Source organism: Copadichromis virginalis, linkage group LG1 (genome assembly GCF_057382275.1).
Source record: "Copadichromis virginalis isolate Kocher_CV1m ecotype Utaka linkage group LG1, C_Virginalis_male_GT1.1, whole genome shotgun sequence".
Taxonomy (NCBI): Eukaryota; Metazoa; Chordata; class Actinopteri; order Cichliformes; family Cichlidae; genus Copadichromis; species Copadichromis virginalis.
The window spans coordinates 2,493,825-2,521,761 of NC_140618.1; the positions used below are offsets into that span (position 1 = coordinate 2,493,825).

General features: G+C 41.9%; 4 protein-coding genes across 4 annotated transcripts in view; 1 reads left to right on the forward strand and 3 right to left on the reverse strand.

The window, feature by feature from the left end:
• Window positions 1-1,765, forward strand: LOC146718085 (uncharacterized). The gene is made up of 3 exons (XM_085452286.1): window positions 1-660; window positions 740-869; window positions 1,366-1,765. Exons 1-3 carry the CDS (start codon window positions 597-599, stop codon window positions 1,532-1,534), a joined length of 363 nt encoding a protein of 120 aa, XP_085308412.1. The 5' UTR covers window positions 1-596; the 3' UTR covers window positions 1,535-1,765.
• A 2,158-nt stretch (window positions 1,766-3,923) lies between these two features.
• LOC146718086 (gamma-aminobutyric acid receptor-associated protein-like 2) lies at window positions 3,924-9,062 on the reverse strand. The gene is made up of 4 exons (XM_085469837.1): window positions 8,815-9,062; window positions 6,199-6,254; window positions 5,940-6,112; window positions 3,924-4,426 (listed from the first exon to the last, which is right to left on the reverse strand). The coding sequence occupies exons 1-4, from the start codon at window positions 8,846-8,848 to the stop codon at window positions 4,336-4,338; spliced, it is 354 nt and encodes a 117-aa protein (XP_085325963.1). The 5' UTR covers window positions 8,849-9,062; the 3' UTR covers window positions 3,924-4,335.
• A 1,100-nt stretch (window positions 9,063-10,162) lies between these two features.
• The window catches only part of LOC146718087 (NAD(P)H dehydrogenase [quinone] 1-like), a 31,775-nt gene continuing 14,000 nt past the window's right edge, over window positions 10,163-27,937 (reverse strand). Inside the window, exons 3-7 of the mRNA XM_085470201.1 lie at window positions 17,295-17,462; window positions 16,046-16,176; window positions 14,160-14,273; window positions 13,778-13,879; window positions 10,163-10,803 (exon numbers count right to left, since the gene is read on the reverse strand). Coding sequence (XP_085326327.1) covers window positions 10,444-10,803; window positions 13,778-13,879; window positions 14,160-14,273; window positions 16,046-16,176; window positions 17,295-17,462 — 875 coding nt within the window. The 3' untranslated portion in view covers window positions 10,163-10,443. The remainder of the gene's footprint in view (window positions 10,804-13,777; window positions 13,880-14,159; window positions 14,274-16,045; window positions 16,177-17,294; window positions 17,463-27,937) is intronic.
• Window positions 18,157-27,069, reverse strand: LOC146718088 (uncharacterized). The gene is made up of 9 exons (XM_085469956.1): window positions 26,935-27,069; window positions 26,467-26,538; window positions 25,534-25,639; window positions 24,888-24,958; window positions 22,779-24,807; window positions 22,415-22,693; window positions 22,296-22,343; window positions 20,045-20,143; window positions 18,157-18,752 (listed from the first exon to the last, which is right to left on the reverse strand). The coding sequence occupies exons 1-9, from the start codon at window positions 26,995-26,997 to the stop codon at window positions 18,517-18,519; spliced, it is 3,003 nt and encodes a 1,000-aa protein (XP_085326082.1). The 5' UTR covers window positions 26,998-27,069; the 3' UTR covers window positions 18,157-18,516.

Here is a 27,937-nt window from a genome sequence, read left to right on the forward strand (position 1 = left end):
TAATGTTTCTAATGAAGCCGTGGAAGGACTTTATTTTTATTTATTTAAAATGAGAAATCCCAGCCGCTTGTGGCCCCGTCCCTCTCTGAGCCTGGTTCTGCCGGTATTTCTTCCTTTTAAAAGGGAGTTTTTCCTTCCTACTGTCACCAGAGTACTTACTCAAACAGGGTCGTGTCATTGTTGTTGTTTTCAAATCGGATGAGTTCTGCCAATACAGACCGATCAGTTTGTAATTTTCACATAAAGCTCTGCCGAGTTTATTTCTCTGATTTATTGACAACAAATCAGAGAAATAAAAAAAGAGAGAAATAGATCAAATGTGATATTCAAAGACAGATTTTAGTTAAAAGTAAAATGAGATTTCGTTGCATTTTTCTTTGGTGGTTTTAACATCATTTAAAAAAAGAAATCCTCTGTAAGGGGTTTCTCTGAATCCTGTCAGAAAGGAGAAGAAGTGGAACCAAAGGGGAACCGTGACTTCTTAGAACACACTGAGCCATGAACGTGGACGTCGGATATAAAGGGAGCAGCGAGCAGCTCAGAGCACATCAGCCCTGCACATTCCAACAGAAGAACATCTGTCTGTGTCGGGAACCATGAAGACTCTGCTGGCTCTCACAGTCCTGACGCTCATCTGCTTCCTGAAGCACAGCTCTGCCAGTGAGTACCGCTGACCTCTGACATCTGAGCGCCGTGAGTCTGAGCTGCACTCGTATTAACTCTGTGTGTGTGTCCACAGTGCCAGTCGCTATGGAAATGGTGATAAACGGTGTCGAATGCTGCGAGGCCGTCACTAATAAAATCCACATACCACTGACAAAGGTGAAGCATGCGATGAAGACCAGCGGCTGCAGTCGTGATGCAATCATGTGAGTACATGAAAGTCAGGTTACAGGTGTTGCAGGTCTCTGTGCAGATGCAGAACTGTAGAGTGCGGCTAACCTGCATTAATATCTTTGATGTTTTAGTTCATTTAGGAGGCATCGAATTTGGAGGAGTTGCAATTAAAGAGGATTTTAGAACATTTTGACTTTGAGATTTTTATTTTGCCTCTAGTCTTCTGATTGAGACAGTTGTAGTATGTTATTGTGAAGTAGGCTTACACAAGTGCAGTTAGAACTGGGAGGCTCTTATTATGAAAAACCAGCGTGCACTCTCTTTTGGCTCCATGTTTGGGCTCCACCAGTCTGAAACTCAGTAAATTTGATCGTCTTCTGTGTGTTCATCATCGACTGGTAAAACTAAGTACTGAGAAAAATGAAACTGGCTGCTGTGTGACTTATTTTTCAGCTTCTTTCCATCAGTGGCCCTGTTTGCGATGTTGTGACGTGTGCATTGACACTACGTGTCGTGTGTTTCTTACAGCGTCACTACTCGGAAGAAGAAGTTCTGCCTTGATCCTGAATGGAAACATGCGCAGATGCATCTGGAAGAATTCAAGAAAAGATCAGCGCCCACCACTCTGGAACCTGAAACCACTAAAGAAATGAAGACAAACGTCTCGTCCACCACTCTGAAGCCCACAACCATCTGAGTCTGGAATCCCAGAAATGATCAAAGAAGCTATTTGTTGCTCTCATGTGTTTTGAACTGTTGCAGAACTTTGATCATTAATGATGATCACACAGAAATGTTTCTAGTTTAAAACCTTTAAAGTTTTTCTTTTTGGATGTTTTTTATGAGAGAAACCAAGTACTGTGACTGAAAGTTTCAAATGTCTGTTCGTCATTGCTCCACCTTTCACAATAAAAGCTTTATTTTTGTACGCTTTAAAGCCCACTGAGTCCTTGTCTGAGCTTGTTGGTGTTACCGCGACTGCTTTATTTAGAGCAGCTGTGAGTCATGAAGACATGCACCCATGTTATAATAATGTTATGTTATGACAAACGCAGACATTACAGGAGGAAGTGAAACCAGAAGAATACACACAGAAACACAGTTTTACACAGATTGATCATGAATTAGTTTTAGGTAGTTAAATAAAAGTGTTTTATATCTTTCTGTTGTAGATTTTGTGTGTATTTCACATTTTTTGGAAACGATTACAAAATGTCTTAAATCAGACCTTCCCAAAGGGGGGGCCGCCCCCTAGGAGGGGCGCAGAGCCATGGCAGGGGGGCGCAGAGCCATGGCAGGGGGGGGCGCGGTATGAAAAGGAAAAAAACTAAACGCTTGGACACTGCGAGCACAGGCGCCCACAGACACGCAAAGCAGGAGATGAAGCATCGCTGAATATGTTTCCAAACCAGCTCCATTCTAAGCCAAAGACGAGAAAATATGGTGACGCAAATCTTCCCTTTGGCTTCACCTGCACAGGTACAGAGGTAGGTCTCCCTGCAGGCTTGGTTTCCCCTGTGTCGGGTGCAGCGCTGGGCTGTGTAAATCACGGACAAACAGGATCCCACAGCTGTTTATGTTTTTAAACCCATTTTGCACAGAGAGGCATTTTTTGAAAAATGTATTGATGCAATGTTGAATATTATTACACAGGAAAAAACAACTACACGTAAAATAATCCCACCGTGACGCCTCTGCCTTTCTAAATGGAGCGACAGTAACTGCATGTAAACCTGCAGACAGTCAGATTAACAGTATTTTGTCTCCATCTGCGATTCATCTCATGTAAACAATAACGTGGCCACAGCGTGACGTGAAAAAGGCGCATACCTTTGACGTTGCATGAAGAACTCTGTATTCCTCGTCCACACATAAACGCAAAAAGGAGTTAAAAAAACCTCCGTTCTCGGTGACGCGGACGAAACAGCTGCGTGTTCACAAATACCCGTGTAGGTGTGGACGCAGCGTGAAAGAGTTAGAAGTTTATTTTATTACTGCCTGTGATTTATTGCAGATTACTTGTATTTGCTTAATTGTTTACTAAATGTTTGAGCTGTGAAATAAACCGCAATGGAGCAAAAAATGGGCGCGTGTGGTTGGAGGATGTGTTTGTGCGCGAACATTTTTCTTGTAAAACAAAGGAGCAAAAACAAGTTTGGGAACCGCTGCCTTAAAGTGACATTAAAGAGTTAAAATCTCTGTGAAAAGGTAAAATAATAAATAATAAATGTAGTGAGTGAAGAGGAGTCGCTGAGTTCATTTTCAAACTTTGCTTTCGTAGAAGTCAGTAACCACATTCTCACAACCTCACTCAGATATCGAGTGTCTGGTTCCTGATTCGAGCTGCTAATACCAAGTATGAGAACTCAGCACGCAGACGCGCTTCCACGAACTTTCATGTGTCCCTGGTCGGTTTTACCCAGAAATCACTGCGGCAACTTCATCCCACCGAAGAGCTCGTTGCACTTTGTGCAGCGTAAAATGTCACGATTAGAAACTCTAAACAGGAAGTGAAAACTACTAAATGAATGAATGTTTTGCAATAAAGTGACTGAAAGTATCAAAGGTTAAAATCACAACACAAGTCATAAATGACACCAAACAAAAAGAAACGAGACTTCCTCCTAAAGCGTATACAATCAGATTTCACTAAAACCAAGGAGCAAAGGGTCAAAGTTCAGTGAATCATCACGCCTCAAACAACACGTTTGAAAAGAGATTATTTTGAGCGACGTCAGGATCATCCTCAGTGCTGTGAGAGGTTTTCTGGATATTTGTTCCACGTGCACGCTCCAGACCATCAAACAAATCTTAATATTAGTTAAAGATAACCTGAGTAAATACAAAATACACTTTTAATTGATCATTTCATTCATTCAGGGAAACAAAAGCTATGTGAAATGACACCACTCTGTGCAGATGATTCTCTGCAGCAACATTTGTAACAATGTTGTAGTTTTTCTTTGTTTTTTGTCGCTGTTGTGTCATCTGTTAACACCTCGACTGGAGGCGACACTCATGGGGATCTTTTGTGCTGAAGAGTCACATGACCCCATTTGCATCAAATAACACACAGTTTGAAGAAATGAGGAAGGTGCCCGGGATTTATTTTTGGCTTTTTATTGGTTAGGTCATCCAGCTACCTTACCGTCAAATAATTCATTTTTTTAAATATCATCTTCAAAGAAGAAAGCACAACTGAAAGCAAAAATCATTCACTCGTCACTTTTAAAAGGTGGAAACAATCAATAATAATAGTAAATCAAGGTTCCTACTAAAACACTCAAATCACAACATCAAACAAAGAGTAACTGAAATGTGACACACTGGATCTGTAAAGAGGAGGTGAGACATGAGCCGGGACAAGCACGCCGGAGTCTCCTGATGCGCATCCGTGTCTGTTCCAGTCTCTGAATTTCCCTCGCTGTCTCCCAGGGGCCAAGTGAGGGCTGTGATTGGATGTGGGTGGGTGTCAGGAGAGGCAGCTTTTATTTTCCTCTAAAAGCCAAAGGTGTTCTCCCCGCTGTAGGCCACGTATAAAAAGCCGTCCTCATCCTTCTCCTTCTCGTAGAGCTGCCCCATCGTGATGCTGAAACATGGAGGGAGACGCAACGTCGTCACTGAACACCAAATAAGAAAACAATCCACCGCAGAAAAGACACCGACAAATCCGCCCGGTTAGCATTTTTTCATAAATAACAACAGAAATCTGTGAACATTTGGAGGAGTAAATGGCCTGTATTTGTATAGCGCTTTACTCGTCCCTAAGGACCTCAAAGCGTTTTACACATCCAGTCATCCACACATTCACACACAGGTGATGGCAGCTACATTGTAGCCACAGCCACACTGACAGAGGCGAGGCTGCCGGACACTGGCGCCACCGGGCCCTCTGACCACCACCAGTAGGCAACGGGTGAAGTGTCTCGCCCAAGGACACAACGACCGAGACTGTCCGAGCCGGGGCTCGAACCAGCAACCTTTTGATTACAAGGCGAACTCCCAACTCTTGAGCCACGATCGCCCAAGTGACGCACACTAGCACATAAAGAGCGGCCGACAGCCTGTAAACAACAGTAGACTTGTGATAGCAAGCAAGCGAATAATGAAGAAAACAGATTTTTAGACGGGAAACTGTGAGAGAGAGAGAGAGAGAGCTGTGCATGAAGTGTGATTTTATCCTGGTGGAAGCAAAACAGCGAAAGTCAGAGTGAGTTCATGACGATGTTTATGTGAAGCGTAGTTTGGATCTTCTTTTGCTGCTGGTTCAGTCAATATTGTTTGGAGAGAGATCAAACTAACAGCTTTAGAATCATCTGCACAAAGACATAAACACAAAGCGCGGAGCCGCCGAAACATCAGAATCAGCGAGCTGTCGGCTTTCAGCCCCGACCGTGTCCGCGCCGGCGGGTGAGAAAGGCGACATCTCACTGATCCTGATGATTCTGATGCGTCGGCGGGTCCGAGCTTTGTGTTTATGTCTCTGTGCAGAATCCGTGTTCCTGCTCTCATTTACTGTTTCAGCTGTTTGGTGGTTGTTGAAATTTTGTGAGGTTTAACCTGAGATTCTGGCGTTTCGGGCAAAATAAATTAATATTAAAAAATCAATTCAGGATTTCAATGAATCGATATCACGTTATCCAAGCTAGAATCGATTTTAATCTATATATCGATAATCAAAACCCAGCCCTAGTGGAAACTGACCCACTAACACTGAAATACTGAGACGTGCAGCATTCTGAATGCTGAGAGACAAAACTGAATGAATACAGTATTAAATGAATGACGGGAAGATTTACAGTTTTCATCTGTTGTGTTTTGCAGTAGAGTAAATATCTTCCTGTCAGGCCTTCTTTTATCATTCGTCCTCCAAAAGCCGAGCAGATTCATGGAAAATTAAAGATATCATAGATATGATGTCTTTTATCTAAAGACCTTTGAAACTGAAACGGTTAATGGTGGCAGCCACCAGTATTCGCTTACAATCAAACATTCAACCCTCACACGACCTGAAGTTACAGAGCGAGGTCATTTCAGATCTCATTATTTTACTTTATAATATAAAAATCAGACAACGAGGTCCTCTGAAAGGCTGAGCTCACCTGGACTGAGGCACCGTCTTATCCACAAACAGGAAGATGGCCTTCTCCGAGGGCAGCTGGATGCGTTTCCTGATGATCCACATGAACTGGGCCACTGTGATGTCAGAGGGGACCAGGTACTTCCTCTTGTCGATGTCCACTATCTGTGATCCCGACACTTTCTCCACGATCACCTGAACGCAACGACACACACATTTCATCATCAGCGAACTGGCCGACTTGCAGAAGCAGCCGCCCACGCGTCGTCGCGCTCACTCACCGGGACGCGGTCAGGGTACTTGTTGCGGATTTTGGCTGACTCTATGCATCGATGTTCTGCAGGAGACAAAGACACACGCGGGTTAGTCTGACGGGTGTTTCTCGGCACCCCGCGCTGTTTCCAAGTGAAATTTAAAAAAAAAAGGCTAATGAAAGTTAACCAAAATGAAACTATAAAGAAAATTATTATTATTATTTTAACAATAATGAAACAAGAAACTGACTCTGAGTTCTCACTTGATTAAACCACAGAAACAAACATGATTAAAAAGACAGAAAACTACAATAACGATCAAACAGATGCAAATTATAAGCAACAAATAACAAAAAACAGACATTACAAAGAGCTGCTATTCATTGCAATCGAATGTTCAACTTAATTCAACATATTTATATTGCCCAACAGCTTTGCATGATTCACAGTTCAAAATAAGCCTTCTTTATCTCATACAGAGCCTTGTTTCATATGAACATCCACCAGGAGCAGTGGATATATGACAGGGTTTAACAAATGCAGATTTAAGTCCACTTCAATCAGTGAAAAAAGGTTTTCAGTAACTTTCTAAATGCAAAGGCAAGCGTTTGGCTCCCTGCAGCGCCCCCTGTGGTGTGGAGGCTAGCTTCAGCAGTTTGTTTACATGTACCAAATATTATCAGCCTTCTTAAATGATCAATAAAAGCTACTTTTCAAAAAGCAGCTGACTTCTTCAGTTTAAGTCTTTAGGTCCCTGGTGGTTATGTGAGGAGTTCTTCAGAGAGGTTTGTTTAGAAAAAACCTTCCTCAGACAGCTCTCAGCACCTCCTGCTGCTGATTATGTACAGAGATCGATATCTGACGGTGGAGTTGTTGTCAGTTAACACCACCTCTGGCCGCCCGAACACCTTCGATCCGCTCACTCAAAAGAAGAACGTGCAGGCACTGAATCTTTAATAAAACATCACCATGTTGCCTCTATGATATCACGCCGCATGCATTCCTGCAAGTATTTATTCTGGCAAATATTTGCACTAAAGTAAAACAATCACTCTCGTTTCTAACAGTTCACCAGCTCCTTTTCCTTCAGATCATTCGTTTTCACTATGTCACATGAATTTAAGATGAATGAGCACAAATGGACAAAAATCCTTATCGCGGTTTGTAGTCAGCCGGCTGAAACAGCGCTCGGCATGAGGCCGCAGGAACCACATCTTATCTTTCACAGGAAGCACTGGGGTTGCCCTGAGCTCCTGTTCAGGTTTCACAGTTGGCTGCCATAGACATGCTAATTGCTGCAGTTGCTTCTAGTTTGCATGGAAGATACTGAATTATCTGCAAACCCTCGCTAACTACTTCCTGAACTGTAGTGAAACACAAAGTGCAACACAACCCAGAAATTCACCTTCCCTGTAAAGGTTTCGACTTTTGTGTTTTGCATTTTTACAGCTAGAAATTAGCGAGCATTTGCAGAAATGTCCGCATCTTCCTTCCAAACAGCGACTGGGGCGACGTGTAGCGACCTAAGCCATCGCAGGAAGGTCCATACAGGTAGCACCGTGTACCGTAAACCTCCAACCAGTCCCCTCACTGATCTAGGACCGTGTGACTCTGTGGGGCCTTGTTCACGCCACCCTACAGCATCACAATGGCAAAATGGTGGACAGGTTAATGGTCATGTGACTACAAACCCTGAATAGTGCTAGCTTGAAAGAAAGAACCATAAATACTTTCTTAAGCTTTTATTATAACAACATTTAATAAATGACACAAAAAAGTTACCACTGATTTTTTTTACCTAAATCAACAGGGGGGGAGGGGGGGGGAGGGCCTTCACCAACATGTGCTTGTCTTTCTTAACGGAGACAACATTTGTGCTATTTTAAATCCTACAAATAATATTTCATGGTAAGTTTCAACCACTGGTGGAAGTCAGCTTACACAATATTTATTACAATTGCGTAATTATAGAATAATACAATATTTTTATGAGAAATTAATGGATATAAAACTATTTTACAGTAACACAATCACAGGGAAGGTGCTCCTGCACTCCTCCTGTACTTCACTAAGTGAGTTTTCCTGATTACCTTGATTTACTTTACTGTACTTCAGCTGTAACTGAGCACACTTTAAATGATCCCTCAGCACATTTACATGTCTAAACAGATGTTTCCAGCTGTGTTGCATGCGGCTGGCCCGCAGTGTAGAGCTGTTTGGTCATCCAGCTGCTGATGAACTGCGAGCAGAGGCGAGGCCCGACTAGCTACTTGCTGAGCCAGTATACACGATTAGCCTGAAACTGGGTCGTCGTGTTAACAACAAAGACACGATGGTTTGTCCGCTTCCACGAGCCCAGTACACGGCTTTAACACTACGGGTTTAAAAGTTAACGATAACAGGAGCGGACATCAACATTTACACCTGTATGTCCCCGTTAATGGATCGCTGGCTCCTCTATGGACAAAAGCCTGGAGAACAGGCCCGGCTCCCCGCAGGGCCCGTTTACCAGCGACACCTTAGAAACTTTAAAGCCCACATTAACTCCCATACGGAAGAATAAACAGCTAGACTTTTATAACATAATAATAACAACTCATAACTATTTTTCCTCACTAATCAGAACGTCGCCTCCATTCTCACCCAAAGAGTGGTCTTCTTTGAACATCCATTTCATGTTTGCCGTTTCCGGGCTCCTCTCGTCGGGTGCAGCGGGCTGTAAACGCGACTCACGGTTAAATTTGGGGCTCAGCAATCTTCCCGCTCGCTGTCCTCTCAGTTTTAACCACAAACGAACACACGGCTCGGCACCTCCCAGCGCTCCAGCTACACAACAACAACAACAACAACAGCAACAATCCTCTTCTTCACGATCAGCCTGCTGAGCCCCGCCCAGCCCGTGACGTCACCAAGGCCCCTACCATTCCGCCATGTAAAGGGGGGAGAGAAAGACGGAAACATCGACTCTTTCTCTCTGTAAACGTAATAATAACGAACAAGCAATGGCGAAATGCATCATAACTAGGCTAATAACCACATAAGACCTAAGTAAGATTAAATGTTTCCATTTCACTGTATGCATAAGCCGATATTAACATTTCACATGGTAGTTTATGCACTGTTCCCCCCGTAGTGATGCGCAGTCATACGTATTTCTCCTCGCTACAACGTAAACACAACCAGCATTACAGCATTGTCCCCACAGACATGCGCAGTTTGAATCCCCTAAATGCAACCATTACTTTCGTTAACAAATGCTGAGTATTAAGAATGTTTTATGATGTCGTGGCAGGGCTAAGACTTCTACAATAATTAATTGATATTAAGATAAAATGAATAAATATCTATCTTCCTGTTTTGCTTTGAAAGGAGAGATCCAGAGCAAAGCCTCCAACTACAAACCCATGGCCTTGGTAATTCTGCTTCTGGAGGTGTTGCAATCAGAAACGTGTCATTGCTTTTTTTCCTCTCTTCTCATTTTATTCGAGTAACATAGAACTAATCTGTCCTGAACCTTACATAACAGGGGGGTCCAACTCATTTTACATCATGGACATACAGAAAAAGCTCTGGTAGCTTTTTGCCAAGACTGTCCTGAATTTTGGACTAACTAAAAGTTTATATTTAAAGAAGAAAATAATAATTTAAATTTATTTTAAAAAAATTGTTCTGTTTTTCTATCTGTTACTGGCTGTGTGGCAAGGTCTTTGTCAGTAAAATAATTTGTAAAAAACTGAAAATACAAATAAAAGCTCAATAACTTATGCCCTGGGTATGGCGTCTTTTCTATACCCATTCAGCCCACGGACTTTATGTTTGACATTCCTGTTTTACAAAATAAATAAAAACCAAAGGCATGAATACTTCTGGGATTTTTAAAAACCTTTCCAAAAGCTGACTCACTAAAACAATATATTTAAAAAGCTGGCATTAAGTAATTCAGTTGTATAAAAGCAGGTGGGTGCAACTTAAAATGTTACGTTTAATGAAATCTGGTGAAATAAACTTTATTTGATTAGGATACATTCACTTTACATCAAGCATAATTTCTTTGATGTTTTTTTGGAATACATAAAACTTTTATTTCATACATTTCAGTTACACTTTCATCAAATGTATTGCTTCATGTTTATGACGACAGAATTTGTTTTAGAGTAAAAGCTTTTCTTTGTTCAGATATTCTAAAAAGAGAAATGCTCCAGCACCAAAGTAAGTGCTTTAATACAAAGTTTTATTCAAACTTCAGTAAACGTGTCTAAAACCACGCGTGAATTACACTGTACGAATGGAGCCACACGCCTTCTTCCCGTTGCCTCGTTCGTCTTCCGCTGTGGCCGCTCTGGTCTGGTTATCGGGCGGCAGCGGCTTCCCCAGGTGGTGTCCTGTGGAGATGCCGAGAGGCTGCGTCGCTAGTTCCTCCTTCACTTCCGGCCGAAGTAAGAATCCTCCCTGAAAGCTGAGGTCAAAGAGCTCACAGCGGGCAAAGGTCAAAGGATTTTCTGCAAGTAGTCCTTTGAGTCGAGTCCGCCACCCCTCGAGCATCGCGGCTCGTGCAGCTGGGGGACTGTGAGCCGGACTCCAGAAAATCTGAGGAGCCAGAACCTGAAATCCACAGAAGTGCAGAATCCCATTCTGGAAGAAACAAGAGCAGACAGAAGGGAGGAAGATGATTCCACAAGCATTCATCTTTGGGTTTGTTATGTGTTATTTGTGTAGCTTTCCGTCTTATGCCCTTCTTTATCAACTTTAATTGTGTTAGGGTTTTGTCTCTGTGCTCAGTCATTTCCTGTTTTATTTTGGTAGCTCTTTATTTCCTTGATTATTTTCACCTGTTTCTTGTTACCTAGCTGTTTTCACTCCAATCATTAACCGTCAGCTGTTGGCTTCCCAGACTTATCATCTGATGTTTGTTCTCATTCACTTCATGGATTTTCTGTTTTCTGGGTTCCTGCTTTGAGTCAGTTTTGTTTATATGTTTACCTTCAGCTTCTGTTATTTGATAAAAAGAGAGAAACAAAAGTCCCAAAAGAACTTTGAACTGCTGGTGGTACAGTGGGGCAAAAAAGTATTTAGTCAGCCACCGATTGTGCAAGTTCCCCCACCTAAAATGATGACAGAGGTCAGTAATTTGCACCAGAGGTACACTTCAACTGTGAGAGACAGAATGTGAAAAAAAAAAAAAAATCCATGAATCCACATGGTAGGATTTGTAAAGAATTTATTCGTAAATCAGGGTGGAAAATAAGTACTTGGTCAATAACAAAAATACAACTCAATACTTTGTAACATAACCTTTGTTGGCAATAACAGAGGTCAAACGTTTACTATAGATCTTTACCAGGTTTGCACACACAGTAGCTGGTATTTTGGCCCATTCCTCCATGCAGATCTTCTCGAGAGCAGTGATGTTTTGGGGCTGTCGCCGAGCAACACGGACTTTCAACTCCCGCCACAGATTTTCTATGGGGTTGAGGTCTGGAGACTGGCTAGGCCACTCCAGGACTTTCAAATGCTTCTTACGGAGCCACTCCTTTGTTGCCCGGGCGGTGTGTTTTGGATCATTGTCATGTTGGAAGACCCAGCCTCGTTTCATCTTCAAAGTTCTCACTGATGGAAGGAGGTTTTGGCTCAAAATCTCACGATACATGGCCCCATTCATTCTGTCCTTAACACGGATCAGTCGGGCTGTCCCCTTGGCAGAAAAACAGCCCCATAGCATGATGCTTCCACCCCCATGCTTCACAGTAGGTATGGTGTTCTTGGGATGCAACTCAGTATTCTTCTTCCTCCAAACACGACGAGTTGAGTTTATACCAAAAAGTTCTACTTTGGTTTCATCTGACCACATGACATTCTCCCAATCCTCTGCTGTATCATCCATGTGCTCTCTGGCAAACTTCAGACGGGCCTGGACATGCACTGGCTTCAGCAGCGGAACACGTCTGGCACTGCGGGATTTGATTCCCTGCCGTTGTAGTGTGTTACTGATGGTGACCTTTGTTACTTTGGTCCCAGCTCTCTGCAGGTCATTCACCAGGTCCCCCCGTGTGGTTCTGGGATCTTTGCTCACCGTTCTCATCATCATTTTGACCCCACGGGATGAGATCTTGCGTGGAGCCCCAGATCGAGGGAGATTATCAGTGGTCTTGTATGTCTTCCATTTTCTGATGATTGCTCCCACAGTTGATTTTTTCACACCAAGCTGCTTGCCTATTGTAGATTCACTCTTCCCAGTCTGGTGCAGGTCTACAATACTTTTCCTGGTGTCCTTCGAAAGCTCTTTGGTCTTGGCCATGGCGGAGTTTGGAGTCTGACTGTTTGAGGCTGTGGACAGGTGTCTTTTATACAGATGATGAGTTCAAACAGGTGCCATTCATACAGGTAACGAGTGGGGGACAGAAAAGCTTCTTACAGAAGACCTTACAGGTCTGTGAGAGCCAGAGATTTTCCTTGTTTGAGGTGACCAAATACTTATTTTCCACCCTGATTTACCAATAAATTCTTTACAAATCCTACCATGTGGATTCATGGATTTTTTTTCACATTCTGTCTCTCACAGTTGAAGTGTACCTCTGGTGCAAATTACTGACCTCTGTCATCATTTTAAGTGGGGGAACTTGCACAATCGGTGGCTGACTAAATACTTTTTTGCCCCACTGTACCAGCAGCTCGGTGACTGGCTCTTATCTCCTTTTTATGTAATCACACCCACATCAGCAGTGTTGCTGCTTTTCAAAGACTCCTGATGCTCAGTTAAAGCTTCATATTTTTTTCCTTGGACTTTCCTACTGTAGCTTTGCATGAATTAGAGGCGTTCCTTTATCGTACCCTGGCCCCTCAGCAGTCAACAAATTATTTCTGTTCAGCTCCACGAGCCTGCCTGTCAGAGGAGGAGGGTGCATGTCTGTTTGTATCAGCTGATAACGGCGGTAAATGGGCCAACGGATGAGGACAAAGTCAGCTTTGAAACACTGGAGGAGCTTCAGTGGTTTATCACAGTTTTATCAGCCGAGACACTGAATCACATTTGTGCCTTTGTTTGTGCTGCAGCTTGTTAGGATCAGAATAAGATAATCCTCTGGGATAAAATATGGGCCTTCACTACGATAACCATACACATTGAAAAAAATGAGCTTTGAGGGCCAGGCCCGTCTCCCTGATGCTGTACCACATCCATGTGTGACTGAGAGGCTCCAGTGGATTTGATAAAATTGTGACATTTAATAACTCAGGAATGAAAACAACATCTGTCTCCAACAGGAACATCACAGCTATGATCGATTCCCATTAATCTGCCTCCAACAGGTTTCTGTATGTGAGATTAGGATTACAGTGGATCCTCTGAGTTTTTGTTACTCTTCTGCTGTTTGAAGTTTTGAATTCTTTTGTTTGATTTGTTGCAGCATCACTGAGTCTTTGATTTTCCTCCTAAGAACTTTCTGTTTTGTGTGTTCTGGTTCACGATGTTGCCTTAATGTTTTGACTTCTCATCTTACTGGATCTTACTGCATAGTTGTGCATGCCGATTAATTATATAATTTACTATGCTTGTAGTAAGTTGTGAATTCTTGGTCTTTGTTTTGAGTTTATTTCTCGGGTGTCTCACCTGCAGAGGCCACAGGGTGACGTTGATGTCCCCGTTGATGCCGTCAGGCTGAAACATCGTCGGAGCTGCTGCGGTCGTGAACGACAACATGGCTTTTTTATCCTTAGAGGAAATATAACATACAGTTGGATAACCAGACCAAAACACGTCCACAAAGAAAAGCTCTTTATTTTATCAACATCAAGTTTTCCAATAATTTTCAAACATATGTACAGAAATTCCTTTCTTGTCTTTTGCTTTTCATCTCTGAAACATGAGCGCATCACCTGACTGTCCCACTTAAATGTAGGTTAAATCGATAAATCCAGACTGATAATAATGGAGTTGGTTGTGTTATTTGTTGCATCCTTCTAATGATTTGGTGTTCTCTGCTGGAACGTACCTTGAATATCCCGTTATCGTACATCTTTTCCAGGGAGAAAGCGAAGCCCTGTGACAGCACTCTGTCTATCCAGCCCTTCATGACGGCGGGAAAACTGAACCAGTACAAAGGAAACTACAGAAGGAAAAAATAATGTTGTTATTAATACCATTCAGAGTTTTATTATTCTCAGTCATTTTCTAGTTCAACACTCTTTTACATCAAGCATTTCCAAAGACGCAAACATGCCTGTACTAAAAGCTGCAGTTCCCCTAATGTCCAGCAGAGGCAGAAGTGAGTCAGTCCCCATAGACTTCCAAACTTTACAACAGAAACAAACATGTTTACAGCCTGGTAGCTGGTCTCTGTACATGGAAGAATGTTTCTATAACCAGTGTTGGGAAGGTTACTTTTAAAATGTATTCCACTACAGATTACAGAATACATGCCCCAAAATGTATTTTGTAACGTATTCTGAATACTTTGGATTACTTTGTGGTGGAGGTAAGCATGGACGACACAGAGCTCTCAGTTCTCACTCCTTCTTTATTCCTCTCCAAAATCAACTGAACACATCGCGCCACAAAACACAGCAACACACTTCCTCAACACTGGGTGTGAGTGGAGCCCTCTAGTGGTCCACCACAACTTAATATATTATCAAGCAGTTTACAACTACATGAATGTGATTTATTACTATTACTGAAGGTCCGCGGCACTGAACCATAGTAAAGGGACCTCTGGCTAATACGTCGGGTTCATGTCGGGCTCGTAGCCGAAAACTAGCTTTACTTTGTTGTGTGGGTCAAGTTTGCTAGCGAGACACAGAGAGAGGCGTTGAAAGGCTGCTGCAACAAAACTTATTGTTTCGGAGGAAAACACGAACACGGTGTACAGTCGAGTCTTAACAGCTTACTTACAGCTGGGCTCGTCAGGCACTCTTTTTGGCTGCAGTGGTTATTATTATATTTACATGCTTCCAGCTCCCGTTTCTGCTCCGTGACAGCTCGTACTTTTCATTTTTCTCCCTCCTCGCTCACAGACACATCACGGGTATGGCAGTCCATTCTCCCTGCAGCACGGACTACACTGAACATGATGCTGCATTCTTTAGAGCCTGTAGCATTCTGCCTGTTAGCTTAGCACAACAACAACAACAAGGCCTCTCTCACCCAGGAAACACACAGTGGCAGAGAGAGCGTCACCCTGTAACCATGGCAACCGTAACGCTGCTGCCTGGAACAACAACATAGCTGTCAAACAAAACCCAAACAGTCCTGACCCGCGACAGTGTGAAACAGGAAAGTACCGCCGTGTAATCCCTTTATTTCAACAAGGTAAATGTATTCTGAATACCGAATAATTGTTCTGTTGGAGCCTTATGGAGTATTTTCAATGACCTCATGTGACCAAAAATATGGCTGCTGTGAGGTCACTGTACTAACAGACCGTCCGAGAAGGCGGAGCTCCAGGTTTGGAGAATTTTACTTGCAATAGAGATACGACAGCTACTGAGGAAGATGAATTTTATCACCCTGAAAATCTAAATCCTATTTAAATCTAAATTTATTTCTAAAACCACTTTACTTCATGTTGCTCAGATGGTGGTTTTATTAGTCTGTGTTCTGCTTCACTTTAAATATTCTGACCTTTCATGAATCCGCCTCAGGAATAATCTTTCAGAAGAACAACAACATTCCCGATGAGCAGGGCGATTTAAGGAGCTTGTTGAATTTAGAACACAGAAGCTGAACATTACAAACCATTAAAAATGGAACCGATCTCTGTATTCTCAGGATAATCCAGGATGTGGGCTCACTTGTGTTTGTGGGCACGATGGAGAGGTTACTCATCATGAAATGGGAAGTTGTGACACTCAATAACTGCAGCTTTTAGTGACCTCTGACCTGGAAGATGATGAGCTCGGCCTCTGTTACTTTGCGCTGCTCAGCTACGATGTCTTCGCTGAGACGGCCCTCCATCCCGGCGTGCAGGGTCTCTTCTCCGTACTGGAAATGCTCAGAGTTCCTCACATCACCTGAACACAACACGCTCAGTCAGAATCTCACTGGGAGGTTTTATCGGTTCACTTTAATTGGGTGTTTTCAACCCAGAGGCACCCTTTCTATATAAAACAAACCTTTGACTTAAGCTGAGAGTTATTTCACTGATACCCATCAAAGGCCATAATTTATTAACAAGTGTGATGCTTGTGAGGGGAGATAGTCCAGTGTGCAAAAAACTGATCAGCAGCATTTTTTAAAAACTTTCTGTAGAAACTATAACAAAAGCTGTAGCGGCTGGAAAAAGGCAAATCTCACATAGTCCCTGAAACATCCCTTCAGGTCAGCATCTAAGGTCTGAGTGCAAAGCTGAGGCAGCAGAGCTGTTTGTTGGGTAGCTTCAAAGTGTTTGATGAGGTGATGAAGGCGAGGTTAGCAAGAGTCACGTGGCATGCCTTCATCCATCAGTCCAATCATTAAAAGTTCTGATGATAGTTCAGGGCGCACAGGAGCTGTTTTTCACCGGGAGACGTGTCTTAAAGTTTCAGCTTCCTCTTTGGTGTCCACTGCACACAGAAGTTGTGTCACCATGTGGAGCTGAGGGGCATTTCAGCTCAGAGCATGCCCCGTCTGAGCACTACAGCATTAAAGAGCAGACTACAGCAGACAAAGAAATGATTAGCCTGCGAATCAGACCAAGGTATGTTTCATTCACTTTAAATATTTACACAGATTTAAAGGTGAGGATTTAAAGGTGAGGTGATGGACCACAAACTGAGAGACACACAGAGAGCAGCATTAAAGCTCGAGTTGGTGTTTTGCCAGGATTTGCTGACAATGAGAAAGATGAAGCTCGGCTCAAAACGTGCCCAAAGACACAAAACAACAAAGAATAAATATGTCAGATGAATGCAGACGAAGCACAAAAAAGGCCAAAAACTGACTGACAGATGCAACGTGAGCTCAGAGAGACACGCCTGCAGTCATCTCTGTCTCGCAGCATCTGAAGTCATAAAGTTTAAATGTACAAATATGATGAGCTCCTGCACTCTGCTCTGATTTAAAAATAAAACGGTGAAAAAAACTGTAAAGCACTGATGATGAAACAAGCAATAATGTGTGTGTGTGTTCCCCGTGTGGGGGGGGGGGTCACCGATGATGTCATCCCGCGTGGCACTGGCTTTGAAGTTCATGGCGTACAGGTCAGACACGACGACCTCGTATCCCTGCAGCTTCAGCTCCTGCAGCGCCACGTCTCGAGCCGCCGCGTTGAACGAAGCCGGACTCTGGTGGGCGTAAACGATCAGAGCTGTCTTCTGAGCTGACACACACACACACACACACACACACACACACACACACACACACACAGACAGACACAGACACACAGACACACAGACACACACACACACACACAGAGACACACACACAGACAGACACAGACACACAGACACAGACACACAGACACACACACACACACACACACAGACACAGACACACACACACACACACACACACACACACACACACAGAGAGACACACACACAGACAGACACACACACACACACACACACACACAGACACACAGACACACACAGACACACACACACACAGACACACAGACACACAGACACACAGACAGACACACAGACACACACAGACACACACAGACACACACACACACACAGACACACACACACACACAGACACACAGACACACAGAGACACACACACAGACAGACACACACACACACACACACACACACACACACACACAGAGACACACACACACATACTGGTAAAGGTGAATTGGAAGGACAATTTTTTCAAACAAGATTTTTGCAACACTAAACGGACCCCCCTTTCCGCTTGTGCTAGATAGATGAAGTGCATCTTTAAAAATCCCATTTGAGTTGTACAACACAAATCTCACTTCAAAATTGTGAAAAACACACCAGAACTCAAAATATAAGAACCTGACAACATGGTGTAATAAGAGGACAACACTAATTAGGTAACTTGGCTCCTCCCCCTGACATGAACAGTAATTGTCAGGGCTAACTTTATTAACAGGACAAAGGCCATACACATACACAAACATGTATTTTGTGTGTATTAAAAGGGCAACAGGTGAATAAAAGGAACAAATTGAGTGCATTTTACAAAAACAGGATTGTTTTGTTAACAGAAATGAAAATAACTGGCAATATAAAATTATATGTCCTCTTAGATCAGATGCACTAAAACAGTGTCAACAAAATGAATTTACCAATCTTCTAATAGTAAAATTCTAAAATAAATAAATGAGAAACCAAAACATACAAAATATCTTTTGTAACTCCTCCAAGAAGTACTTTGGAGTTATGTAGACTCCTCTACATAGGATTTTCTTTTTTCTTCAACGACACGCCCCGATTCCTCACAAAATCTCTGATGTTTTGAATAGAACGACCAGCCAGAGCAGGATCTTCTGCAGTTTTGCATTGCTGGCATTCGATAATAGTGGCCAGTTTTCCTTTTTTGATATGTTCGCCAAAATACTTCATTATCGCAGCAACCTCCGTGGGAGACCAAGGATGCTTTTTGACCCTCCTTGCATTTTCCAGAGAAGCTAGAAGCAGAAAAAAATAAATGTAAACAAACTACTTTTTAAACAATTTTTAAATTAAAGGGGACGTATTATGCTCAATTGTGTGAGTTGACATGGTTGTAGGATGCAAAAATATAATGGCGATAATCGGCTTCCTTCAAATAAGCCGAAGAATTGAGTTCTGCACACACTAGTTTTACAGCCCTGCTAAGAACAGTTAGTGTTTAGTCTACACAGCCCAAAGACGGCCTTTGCATTGTCCACGAGGACAGGTGCTGAGGCTGTGATTATGCTGGATTGTGCAAAATACACTACCTGGGACCTAAAAGAGCTCCTTTTTTAGTTGTTGAAAACCTACACTTAAGGAGTCGGGAGGCAATTCATAACCAAATATACATATAAAAGCAACAAAAAAAAGTGGGTTTTGCATAATATGTCCCCTTTAAGGTGAATTTGTTGTAACAGTGTTTCTTTGGTATAAATCCTGTAATGCTGACTGTTTAAATACTTATTACAATGGATGAATACATTTATTTAAATGTAAAATTCTGAAAGGTAGCCCACATTAAGTCAGAATTCCAATAAATAGCTATGGCAAATTACTATGGATGGAGAGCATTTTATTCCACACACCGTTATACAACAAAAAACATGTATAGCATGATATTGTAATAATTTGAAATGTATAACATATACTCAAACATTTCATATATAACTGTCTGACTCAAATGTTTATTTAAAAACAAGGGTGGACCCTGCCTGACCATGAGGTGGGCCTTCAGGTTTTTTCAGTGAACATAATTTTCTTCAAGACGTTCAGGTTACAGCCCACAATTAGCCAAACCAGCCCAAATTTTCCAATATTATCCAGACTCTGCCTATGGGAATAAGATGATGTTCAGAGTATGGAGATAATGTAGAAGCCCAATGGTTGAGGAATCCTCAAAATTAAAAACCCAAATCATAATATGTTCTCATTGCTTTGTTTATTAATTGTTTTGGTGCATTGCTGTTTTGAAAATGATAAGTATTTAAATGTATTACAGATTAAAACAGGCATAGGGAAAGTAATTTAAACATTTATCCCATTACTTAATACAAGGTATTGTTCCACATTGAATGTGATTTATGTTTTACCTTACCAAGTAGGTTAATATAATTGTCTAACCAAGTTGTAGAATTATGGTACGGTCCCTGGCAGAAAGATGAGCATAGTCACCATACTGGCTTGGGTGGTGTGGATAACTGGGTTCAAAAATGCATGAAGTTTACATTTGTGCTTAAGTGACTTTTGTATGCATGTCACCATTTACCAGATTGTTCATTTGTTTTCTTCTTACTGCTTGGCTTCATCTCCTTGTTTAGTATTCTGTTGGGTTCAATGACCTTACCCGCTCCATTTTTACTTTGTGCTGAAAAACAAAACAAAACAGTAAGCATATATTTGTTGTATTAAATCTCTTATAATGTAATGTCAAATGCTCCTGAATGTGGTCAAGCAACTAATGGACCTTGAAATCTTGAATATGGTTTCTAAGATAAATCCAGAGTCGCAACTATGACTTTTAGTTTAAGGTGACACATGTGAATGTGGAATATGGCTAGAGCTATTACAGCTGATATTAAAAGATACAAGGCTGAATTTTTCTCCAAACAAGACTCCGGTGTAGTGATGGGATTTCCGGCTCTTTTTAGAGATCCGGCTCTCTCGGCTCGGCTCACTAAAAAGAGCCGGCTCTTTCGGCTCCCGAACCGGCTCTTCAGGTTATTTTGTTGCTTTCATTCATTTATTATTAACAACAATATAAAATTATGCACAAAATGAATTACTAATGTTTAAAAACGTGTTTTCTATGTATATATGTTCATTATATAAATCTGCTTTTATTTATTCACTCCACATAAAATTTAAAAAATAAATTATAAAATACAAAAACCTACCATTTACAATTTAACTTTTAAAATTTAAACTTTAAATTTAAAAATACCAAGTGCCCAGTGCTCAGCTCAGTGGGTAGACACACTGGCAGCTTCACTTATATCACACTTAATTCACTGTGTTTTATCTTCCCATCGCACTGATGAGTGGACAGTTTTCAGGTGCCCGTGCACCGGCTCTATATGATATCCTTTTCTTGCAGACTCTACACTCTGCCTATGTATTGTCAGTAAAATTTAAATGGTTCTAGATTTTGCTTCTTTTCTTGGTGTCACTCATTTTCTTTACTCCACCTTTCTAATGTGACGACATTGTCTCTTGTTGTTGCTCCCGGCTCTCTTTCTCTCTCTCTCTCCCTGCTGCTCTTTTCGTGTGCTACTGCTGTTGCGAGTGTAACTACCGCCCCTAGCTCCTCCCTCTGCTCAGAGGCGGGAGGGGTGCAAACGCAAGGCTCTGTTTGCGCCCCTCCCGTCTCTACTCAGCGCAAACACAAGGCTGACGTGCAGCGAAAAAAGTGAGAGAGAGGGCAAGAGAAAGTAAAAAAAAAAAATCCACGGCTCCCAATAAGGAGCCGGCTCGCATCGTTCACTTCAAAGAACCAGCTCTAAGAGCCATTTCGTTCGCGAACGACCCATCACTACTCCGGTGACTGGTCAACTTTCCACTCACCACTGATTTACTGTAGAAAGAGGATGAGAGCGTAGAGGGAATACTTCAGAAGCGCAAACCAAGTAAATAAAGAGTAGTAGATCAGCCCTCCACACACCAACTATTTTCATCTCTCTTGATTAATCTCATCTCCTTCTGTCTCCTGCAGGGCAGCTTCCTTTCTAACATCCTTCAACAAACCTTCCTCACTGTCCCTTGTTTGCACATGCCCAACACAACCTCAACCTGGCCAATGTAGAACAATGTAGACATTTTTTCCAACATGTGCAGTCCCAATGATATTGTTCTTCCTAATCCTATCCATTCTCTCCACCCTCAAAAAGAATCCCAGCATCTTTGCTTTCCCCAAACTCACCTCCAAGAACTGCAATCTATTAAGAACTCTGCTGCCCCCTTACTCTACTGCACTCACTCTAGAGACTATATCACCACATCCTAAAAAGAACATTACTGGCTGCACACTGACTATAGTATTGAATGCAAACTCCTAATCAACTTTTAAGCCTTCAACAACCTCGCCCCCGCCACCCTGAGGGATTGTCTTTACTGTCACTCTCCCACAACACTGCTAACACTAACCTCCTTACCCCCATCATCAAAATCATAAATCTGAGGGTACAATCCTTTGCCACTGCTAATTGCACCCTCTGGAACTTCCTCTGCTCATTAGATTCTCTCTAGAACTTTAAATCACAGCTCAAAATCACCTGTTCAAACTAGCATTTCCTACCTGACCATCCTCCAAAACTGACCTTTCTATTCTGTTGAGCTGGTCTTTAGAAAGATCCTTGACTTTCTTTAAATTACCATTTGGACAAAGGTAACAATCACTGGAAAAATGATAGTAATGAATTATCTTTTTTTTTTTTTTTTACATAAAGATAGCAAAGATAGCAAAAGTGTCTAGGAAGTAGTTACAAAGGTAAAAGCTTCAATAAATGATGACAAACACATACCTGGAGGTTCCTTGACAACTTTCTTCATCATTCTAGTATCTATAGAATCTGTAATAAAGTCTATTAGTCATGTGATTTCATAAATTGAACAAAGTTGAGACTAATCACATTGTACTTACCAATCTGTGGATATACAAGATTTCCTTCATTGACCTCACGCTCCGCTCCGACCTCCTCACGCTCCGCTCCGACCTCCTCACGCTCCGCTCCGACCTCCTCACGCTCCGCTCCGACCTCCTCACGCTCCGCTCCGACCTCCTCACGCTCCGCTCCGACCTCCTCACGCTCCGCTCCGACCTCCTCACGCTCCGCTCCGACCTCCTCACGCTCCGCTCCGACCTCCTCACGCTCCGCTCCGACCTCACTTTCTTCACTTGAATCTGTCAACTGTAGGTTATCTAACAAAATAAAAGATTGTCTTAATGAATTATAAGGTTATAGTGCAGGAAACGTGTATAATTCTTAACCTTAACACCACTTTACCTTCGATTTCAATCTCTTCAAGTGTTTTGCCTTGAAGGCTTTTGAGAGACCCTTTCTCCATGGCAATCAGTAGTTTGGATATTTTGGCAAGCTGGGTAGTAGCCTCTGGAAGTCTATAATATTCGCGATGAACACGAATATCATGACCTAGGAAGTTGGCAACTTGGTCTAACTCGTGATTCTTGAGGTTTAAGATCTGAGACAAAGTTGCGACATGTTTGCGCAACTGCGTTGAACGTAGGTGTTCAGGGTTTTCAGCCCCACATTCAGTCGCATAAATCCTCAAACAGTCCTGTCCTCTGTAGGGAGTCAGACAATGAGGTCTGGCAAACAGGAATATGTTTTCTGCCAGAACACCACAGTCTTGTCTTTTCTCTGTCAGCCGTGTTATGGCATTCACCATGTCTGGTGAAAGTAGCACTGCAACCTTGCGTCCTCGTTTACCCCTCAATTCTACACGACTGAAGTGTTGACAAAGGTAAAGTTCAAATTTTGTCAGTCCAATTGCAACATCCTTGTGCAGGGTACTAGTGTCTCTCTCCTGGAAGCCATTCAGTGTCATCTTTGAAATTTCTCCCCCTCTTCTCCTGTTAAATAGTATTACATTTGCCATGGTAGCTTTACAAAGTTCACTGTATGATTTTGGTGAACTATGCTCTTCCAAGTCCTTCAGTGCTTGTTCTGTAGTCTTCTCCAGATGTCTATGAAGACGCTGAACATCTTCTGTGAAAGGAAGTGTGGAAGGCTTGTTGAAGTGCCGCTCGTTTAGTGTGGTTAATGCAGTATGGGAGATGAGTTCTGACCACTTTGTAGCATAAAGGGTTTTGAAACTCTGGGTTGACTTTATCAGTGCACTGTCTTCTGCCATCAGTGCTCTGCAATGTATAATATCACAGACTTTCTGCAGTGAGTGTCCCAACTTTAAAGCAAGGCTTGGAGTCGAGTAGCAGTTCTTTTCTTCATCATACCCACACACCTTCTTAACAGCTTTGATAACCACATTGAAATTTGCAGGTCTTACAGCATCCTCAAAAGTGTGTATTGAGCATTCTTTCCGAAGTGTGAGCAGAAGTCTTCCACATTCTCGGAGTGTCTGGCGAATGTAGTCAAATTTGGTGGGATCTTTCCCATGTTTGTTAAAGAATGATTGAGCAAGCTGAAGAATAGAGAAGTCACTTCGCACAGTAGAAGTTATTTCATCATCTTTCATGACAGCTAATATCTTCCAAACACCGGGGGAAACTTGCTGACACAGAGCTGACTCACTCATACAGGCCAGGGACAAGACCTTTTTTCGTCCCCCCTCTGAATTGGCCTCCACTGGTTTTGAAGAACATTTACGAACATGTCTCCAAAGATCTCTTTTAAGATATAATGCCTCGCAATAAATGCAGTGAATATAGTCTTTTCCTTTGTAGGGTTTTTTTGATGTGCGTCTGGTTTTTAATGATCCAATCCCACTTGCGATGACCTCCGAGTTATGTCTGTGGTTTCCTTTGTTTCGCAGCTTAGAAAGCATTTTCAAACGGTCTTTGGACTTCTTGGGAAGACTTAAAACTCGAGCAACATCTGCATGTGATTTCTCATGAGTTTTTAAATGACGTGTAAACTTTGTCTGTAGTTTTCCACAAATGTAGCAGTATGTTTTGTTTCTTAGTGAGGAGGATGTTTTTAAGGAATCTTCAGCCGTAGTATTAGAGTCATCAACAATGCCTTCAGCATCAGACTTTTCTGCTGTGGCAATAACCCCTGATACGTCGAGCTGTCTTGTGCCAATTCCATCTTCAGATATTGATTCGGCATCTTCTGAAATTCTTTGTCCTACTCTCTCTAAAAAACTTTCTAGGCGAGGTCTTTTCGTTTTGCAAGCAGATTGACTGCTGGAGATCTCAGAGTTCTGTACTTGTTTGCAACTTATATTTAAAGGCTCTGATTTGTTGTCCCATGAGCTGTCTGAGTCAGCTATAGAATCTGGCACATATTCCTCTTCTGATGAAGCCCCCTCACTTGAACTATCTTCACTAAAGACCTAATAACAATCAAAAACACAAAGTAAGACTTTGTTTACCTTACATATTTTACTGAGAAGAATTCTGCAAAAACACTTACCTCTGGAAGAGGTTCAGTGAGGTTCACCTTGTGGCTAACATAACATCTTTTGTGCCAGGACTGGTAGCAAACTAGACAGAGAAAAATTAAGTTAATAAAAGAAAGGTAGTTAAAGCCGCTTTCCCCAATTTAAAAAAACAGGCTAGATGGAAGCATAAACACAGTCAAGAAGGCTCCCCCCTCCCATTGGATATTATCCATAGGCCACACCCCCTGGTGTGCTTTGCTGCTAAACAGGCCAGTGCATAGTGTGGTGGAGCCATGTTAATGTAGAATTTAAGGAGTCAGGAAAGACTGTTCTATCGTTTTTCTGGACTGAGCCATGTTATTGGCTGATGGTTTTAGACAAATGCAACAGAACCACTTCATTTTTTTTTTCTTTAATCTCCAAACAACATTTATAGCTATGCTTTGTTAAAATGTTGTTATGAACATGAAAAAAAATATGTTAAGCTAACTTGTTTTTGCAAATTGGGTATAGCAGCTTTAATAATGACATGGTAAGTAAATATGTAAAAAGTGCAGATGTAAAAGGTTCATTATGAACATATATCATATTTACTTATGGATTAGTTTTTATAGTGTTCCTTATGGATCATATTTAAGATATTCTAATGTACCCAACCTTCCATAATTAAATAATTACCTTCACATCTCACACCACTCCATTTCAGAGGCGAAAAAGGTCCTCCACATGCAAAACATTTTTCTAAACTTGACATTTCGTCAGGGACTAGATCATGATCGCAGTCCTGTTTGGTAAAAAAAAAACAAAAAAAAAAACAGTGTAATCAAAAACAAAATTCATACTTTTGTGATGTAAAATATCACAACCAAATAGTTGTTTTGGTTCCTCTTTAAAAAGGAGTTAAGGACGGAAGAAAAAAAAAAAAAAAAAAAAAAAAAACAGGTTCAAGTGTTACTAAAACTATTAAATCAATTTTTGTAACTTTTGCAATGCAAAATTTAAAGGGAAAAATACCTGCTGTATATAGATCAATTTTCAAAACAATTTGTTCTTCTAGGTTTTATATTATGGTATATATTACAAAACCACAATGAAAAGAAAATTCATTGTGGACCCACAACACCCAAAAAAGATTAGACTTACAATTTGTTCTTTCTGAAATGAGAAGATGTGTCCAAAGTTTTGACTGGGAGTGTAAAAAAGTATAATTAAATCATGAAGTCATGAATCCATCAAGACATAACGGATGGCCTTTACACAACAATGTTACATAAATGTGCTTAGCATTAACAGGAAAGAGTTTAGCGATTGTTTCGGTTGTATTTACATGCTCCTTCCTATAGTAAGCTTCATTCTTGCTCCTTGATCAGCTGAAATTCAAATATGCGATCTAACTACATCAGAGTTCATTTCAACCAAGCCGAGAACTACGTCTTTATGCAAACCAGATTTAGGGTTGGGGTTTCATACTTCTTGTTTCAAATCTCAGTCCTCCTAATGCGTGCATCTTACTTGGTCAAGATAACCAAGGACCCACATACCTCAATACTGCCTAATAACTAGCACCTCAGTCTACAACTAAAACAATCTGACACTGAAACTCCAATTTACCTTTGTTGCGTCGTTAGGAGAGGAACTGGCTGCATTCTCATCCACAGCCTGAGATGGCACCATGTTGGATTTCTAAAGAAGAAGCGTGAATAATGAATGGCAGTCTTTGGGTCTAGCCAAGATGAATACAGTCCTCCTAATGTCTGGACCTGTCCAGTTGAGTATTACACAGGACCCGTGTGTGTATGCACAATTGCCAGAGTAACTCTCATTGATCTGAATTCATTTCTAAACTCAGTCCTCCTAATGTCTGGACCTGTCCAGTTGAGTAATACACAGGACCCGTGTGTGTGGGCGCACTTGTAGGTAGAACTCAGTTGTTTATACTTCCTGTTTCAAATCTCAGTCCTCCTAATGCGTGCATCTTACTTGGTCAAGATAACCAAGGACCCACATACCTCAATACTGCCTAATAACTAGCACCTCAGTCTACAACTAAAACAATCTGACACTGAAACTCCAATTTACCTTTGTTGCGTCGTTAGGAGAGGAACTGGCTGCATTCTCATCCACAGCCTGAGATGGCACCATGTTGGATTTCTAAGGAAGAAGCATGAATAATGAATGGCAGTCTTTGGGTCTAGCCAAGATGAATACAGTCCTCCTAATGTCTGGACCTGTCCAGTTGAGTAATACACAGGACCCGTGTGTGTATGCACAATTGCCAGAGTAACTCTCATTGATCTGAATTAATTTCTAAACTCAGTCCTCCTAATGTCTGGACCTGTCCAGTTGAGTAATACACAGGACCCGTGTGTGTGGGCGCACTTGTAGGTAGAACTCAGTTGTTTATACTTCCTGTTTCAAATCTCAGTCCTCCTAATGCGTGCATCTTACTTGGTCAAGATAACCAAGGACCCACATACCTCAATACTGCCTAATAACTAGCACCTCAGTCTACAACTAAAACAATCTGACACTGAAACTCCAATTTACCTTTGTTGCGTCGTTAGGAGAGGAACTGGCTGCATTCTCATCCACAGCCTGAGATGGCACCATGTTGGATTTCTAAGGAAGAAGCGTGAATAATGAATGGCAGTCTTTGGGTCTAGCCAAGATGAATACAGTCCTCCTAATGTCTGGACCTGTCCAGTTGAGTAATACACAGGACCCGTGTGTGTGGGCGCACTTGTAGGTAGAACTCAGTTGTTTATACTTCCTGTTTCAAATCTCAGTCCTCCTAATGCGTGCATCTTACTTGGTCAAGATAACCAAGGACCCACATACCTCAATACTGCCTAATAACTAGCACCTCAGTCTACAACTAAAACAATCTGACACTGAAACTCCAATTTACCTTTGTTGCGTCGTTAGGAGAGGAACTGGCTGCATTCTCATCCACAGCCTGAGATGGCACCATGTTGGATTTCTAAGGAAGAAGCGTAAATAATGAATGGCAGTCTTTGGGTCTAGCCAAGATGAATACAGTCCTCCTAATGTCTGGACCTGTCCAGTTGAGTAATACACAGGA